At 47.2% G+C, this 5126-nt stretch overlaps 1 protein-coding gene across 1 annotated transcript; it reads left to right on the top strand.

Annotated features, from left to right (window-relative positions):
* Window positions 1-946: 946 nt before the first annotated feature.
* On the top strand, window positions 947-4685 carry LOC118089073 (pleckstrin homology-like domain family A member 2). The gene is made up of 2 exons (XM_035123511.2): window positions 947-1562; window positions 4254-4685. Exon 1 carries the CDS (start codon window positions 1103-1105, stop codon window positions 1529-1531), a length of 429 nt encoding a protein of 142 aa, XP_034979402.2. The 5' UTR covers window positions 947-1102; the 3' UTR covers window positions 1532-1562; window positions 4254-4685.
* The last annotated feature ends 441 nt before the right edge of the window (window positions 4686-5126 follow it).

Here is a 5126-nt window from a genome sequence, read left to right as displayed (position 1 = left end):
TTTCAATTACAGATTCCTTTTTGTACATTTTCAGTTGGATTTCTCTGTTTTGCTTTTCTAGTTTTGTCTGCCACAGACCCGTCTCATTTTCCTTTTTCCTTCCCCCCCCCCTTTTTCTTTTTTGCAGTTTATGGAGCCATGCTTCATTCCAGTGCTTTTTTGAGTACACTTAGCAAGTGTATAATACACTTTTGCAAACACAGCTTTGCTGCACTCACTTTTTTGCATATAACTCACAAAACGTTTAAGGTTTACCCCTTAAGATGTCATCTGTGAAGCATCCCTTTGGGGCTGGTTCAGACATGCATGTTCCGTATGTGTTAGCTACAACATCAAAGCCCTTTGCAGACAAGATCCAGCACTCCATGAATTCATGAAGGCTGAGACAGGGTCTACCTCTCTCCCAAAAGCAGGACTCTCAGTCCACAAGCCTATGCACCTTCAGTGGTACCAGCATAGGATCTACTGGACCTAACAAAGCCTGCCAAGCTCTGGATGCACCTGAAAGGGGCTGAAGTGAGGGTTTGTGTCTCTGAATGGTCATCACAAATACTGTATATGCAATGTTTTTCAGTGTCATCAGGTCACATGTTCAGCTACCAGCCATAGAGCGTGCAATAATAATCGAGAATGCAGTGAAATACCAGCACTCCTAGCTGGGAAGAGGGTGGGGATGGGAAAGTCATTCTCAGGTTCTGCACCCCACTTCTGCAATTACCATTGCAGGGCAACACTTGCAGTGGTGATGATGGCTAAAAGAAGATTGTCAGTGGAGAGTTGAACAGGGTTAGACCGTGGGGAATTGAGAGGGAGAACGCGGGGGCGGGGAGGCATCTGGCGTGGGCGGGGCGACGGAGCCGGCAGGCGGAGGCGGGGCTCGCAGGGCGGGGCCCGGGACGTCTCTCCAAAGCCATAAATGGTCCTCTTCGCCCCCAAAGCGCATAGCGAATCCCAGCAGCATCGCAGAGCCGGCGGGAGAGGCCAGCGTCCCCGTCGAAAGGAGGGCAAGAAAGGCAGGCGGGCGAGCGTGGGCTTGGCGCTGGTCCCTCGAGGCGATCTCGGTGCGGCGGCTCTGTTAACGAGCGCGGGCAGCAGCGGCAGCATGAAGGGCCCGGCAGCCGCGTCGCCGTCGGACGTGATCCGCGAGGGCGAGCTGGAGAAGCGCAGCGACAGCCTCTTCCAGCTGTGGAAGAAGAAGGCGGTGGTGCTGAGCAAGGACAGCCTGAGCCTCTTCTCGCCCGAGGCCGGCAAGGCCCGAGGCGGCGGCGGGAAGGAGCTGCGCTTCGGCTCCATCCAGAAAGTGGACTGCGTGGAGCGGACGGGCAAGTACGTGTACTTCACCATCGTCACGACGGACCGCAAGGAGATCGACTTTCGGTGCCCGGGCGAGAGCTGCTGGAACGCCTCCATCACCATGGCGCTCATCGACTTCCAGAACAAGCGCGCCATCGAGGACTTCAAGAGCCGCCAGGAGGCCGCCGAGCACGCGGCCGCCGCCACTCGGGACAGGCGCCTCGCGCGCGCGCCCTGATCCCGGCGCGCCCCCGAGCGAGAGACCAAAGGTGAAGGAGGGAGCAGGAGATGCGCCTCGGGATGGAGGGGGAGGCTGGGGGCTCGCCAAGGGTGGAAAGGGCCATCGCCAATTGTGAGCTGGTGGCTTCTTCGTTTTGTGCACCAAAGTAGGCTGGATCCCGATCGAGTACTTTTTGCATATGTAGGCTGCAGTTAGAATAAGATTAGTAGCAAAGGCGGAGGTGAGCGAGATTTCCCAACGGAAGGGATTTGAAGGGACAAGGAACTGGATCGAAATCCCCACTGGAAATCGACTCCGCAAACTCCCCCGGAGGTGCAGGGTTGGGGAAATCTTCTAGCTTCCCGGGCTGCAGACACAAAGAACCAGCTGCCGCCAAGTCGGAACAGGCCTTAGGGCGCCCCTTGCTGAACTGCTTCTTCTCTTCCTCCCCTCAAGTCCCTCTTGCCGCTTGTTGGCGGACCAGCGTCAGCCAAAGTGCCCAGTGCACTTGGGAGGTGGATAAGTGCAGTCACTCCGGAGTAGAGCATCTGCTTTGGGCACAGTTCACTCCCCGGCATCTCCAGATAGGAGTGGGAGAAAAACCCCTCTGGAAACAGAGGGAGCTGCTGACAGCCCTGAGATGGGTGATTCTGTATAATGCAGCTTCCTTTTAGAACCATTGCTATCGGAATGCACAAAATGTGTTTGTGCAACATGCAGACAAAGCTGAAGTTTGCGCTAACTCAGCTGGAGCCGAGGGGGACGCTACCTGCAAGCAGCCACCCCTTGGACTTTTAAGGGCAGAACAATGGCAGAACATGTGGTGGTCCATGATTCTTCTATATCAGGCATCCCCAAACTGCGGCCCTCCAGATGTTTTGGTCTACAACTCCCTTGATCCCTAGCTAAGAGGACCAGTGGTCGGGGAAGATGAGAATTGTAGTCCAAAACATCTGGAGGGCCGAAGTTTGGGGATGTCTGTTCTATATCCATGTGTTTTGTTTTGCAAACCAAAAGGGGAGGCTGGAGGTGGGGGAGGACTGGCTTTGCAGGGAGAGCAATTTTTGGCAGGAAAAAAGTGAGCAAGAAGTCTTGAATGTGTGTTTCGGGCCAAAGTCCATGTTCTCCAGGGAAACCATTATTCTTGGAAAGTGGCATGTATGTACTCAAAGGGTCTTTTCTGCACAAAATTCTATGCACCCTATTGGTGCCACATAGGGCTGGCCCACACAGACTATGTAGTGTGTGCTTCTCTTCTGACTGACCAGAAATCTTTCATGTAAAAATGTAATTAAACTACATATAATGGAGGTGTATTGGGAGGGGTGCTCAGTTGCTCTTGAAGCTGCAAAACATGTTGGGCTTCAGCAAGGATACTTCAAAGTATGAGATTTGAAGGTTGATGGCCTTGTAAGCTCTTAGTGCTTACCGTATTATGCCAGAGCAAGTTTTTTTGCAGTCCTGATCACAATTCCTACAAAACTGAACTGTTAGTGACTTCGTAGATATGTTTAGGATTGCATTGCTGAGATGCTCTGTCCCCGAACCGTGGTCCATGAGCTTCATTCAGGTGGTCCACAGGGAGTGTGGCGGAAGGCAGGAGCCAGCACACTGATCACTTTAAATGTACTAATTTTTAAATTTACTTTTGATGCTTCTTTTATTTCTTATATTCAACATTGTATATGCAATACAGTACAATATAAGAAATAAAAGAAGCAATAAAAATGCATTTAAGTATCATATAGCATCTAGCACACAGCAACTTACAATTCCTATGACAGGCAGAAAAATCATTAAGTGGTCTGCCAACACCCTCAGCCAGTTTCATGTGGTCTGTGGTAGTAAATGTTTCAGAGCCACTGCCTAGTGCTCTAATGTCGACTCAGGGATTTATTGTGAATGTGCCTTTGGACAACTTTGAATGCTGCCTGCTATGCTATTTGAAAAGAGGGGATTTTTTTTTCAGTGTGCTGCTTCTATTTCCATTGACTCTAGTTTTTGCAGATTGGAGGACTCTGCCTAAAACATTCAACAGCAATTGTTCTCCTCTCACCCTAATCCCACTAATTACTTGGAAGAAAGACTGGTCTGCAACCTACACTGAAACTTAAGAAATGCAGCATTAGCTTGCTGCTTCATTTTGTAGAAATCTTTATCCAGGCATTTACCAGAGGAGTAGTCATTTTAGTCTGCTGCAGCAAAAATAGTCTTGTGACGCTTTAAAAATTAATAGGTTTATCATGGCAAAAGCATTTGCAAATTTTGGTCCATAAAAACCCTTGCTGTAAATCAACTTCAGGCAAGGGTGACTAGACACTTTGAGGCCAAGGACCACACTGACTCCCAAAGTGTTGCCCATAGGTCAAAATGGCTGCAGCCAAAAATCACGTCAGGATCCATGGGAATAGTCAGTCAAAAATATTTGTTTATTATAAATATGAAAAAAAGTTGTAGGGACTTTTTGTCATCATGATATTACAACAGAGGACCTATAGAAAGAATCATTTAAAAAACAAAAAACCCAGCAATATAATTTCAAAAAATATATAGTGTGGTTATGGAGACCACAGATGACCTCTTACATAGCCTGTAAGTTGGCCACCCCTGCTTTTAGATGCCACAAGGCTCCTATTATTTTTTATTTGGGCAAATCTTTTAAAAACCAATTTGAGATTTCTACTTGGTCTTCTTCATTTTGCTGACTTCCTCTTACCTTTCTCTCCCTCCCCATCTATAGAATATTATTCTGGATGACAACAGGATCAAGTGTCTTTGACTGTGATTCAAGTGCACCGGAGTAAGGTACCAATGAAGGAAAGCAAAGAAGGATGCCAGCGACCACTAGATCTCTTCAGATCTGAGCAGGAGAGCCAAATCTTTGCTGAAAGGCTTTTGCAAACCAAAGAAACTTTTGACAAACACAAAGCCTGGCCAACTGAAGAGGAGGCCCACTTTGCAAACTGCTATTTTGTTTTATATTTATAAGATGCAAAGACTATCCTACACCACCTGACGGGGAGGAAAGATATAGTTTAAATTATTTGTAGTATCAATATTTTGTATTTATTTTGATGAATGCTTTTTAAGCAAATAGCTGTCTTAATGTTGCTCTTTCCATTAATGTAGCCATTCCAAATAAATGATGTGATATGTTCACTTTATTTTACCACATATCTGAAACGAGCCTCTCTTTGTAATTGCTGTTAGCAGTTAGATTTGTTAATTCTAGACTAGAAGATGTTGGCAGTAAAATTATTAGTACAGTGGTACCTTGGAAGTCAAATGGAATCCATTCTGGAAATCCGTTTGACTTCCAAAACGTTCAGGAACCAAGGCGCAGCTTCTAATTGGCTGCAGGAAGCCGCAGAAGTCGCACCAGACGTTTGGATTCCAAAGAATGTTTGAAAACCAGAACAATCACCTCCGGTTTTTGATCTTTAGGGAGCCAAAACATTCGACTCCCATTTGAAAACTAAGGTATAACTGTATAGATATTGCACTGATCAAATCTGCAAAGAGAACTGGATTTCCAGCAGCATGCCTGCCCTTCCACCTGTACAAAAGGAGTTAAAGTCTTATTTAGAATGGCAAGCTAGGATGACTAACCTTT

This window comes from Zootoca vivipara, chromosome 1 (genome assembly GCF_963506605.1).
Source record: "Zootoca vivipara chromosome 1, rZooViv1.1, whole genome shotgun sequence".
Lineage (NCBI taxonomy): Eukaryota > Metazoa > Chordata > Lepidosauria > Squamata > Lacertidae > Zootoca > Zootoca vivipara.
The sequence above is the reverse complement of the archived record's forward strand: the minus strand, read 5'-3'. Positions and strand labels throughout refer to the sequence as shown.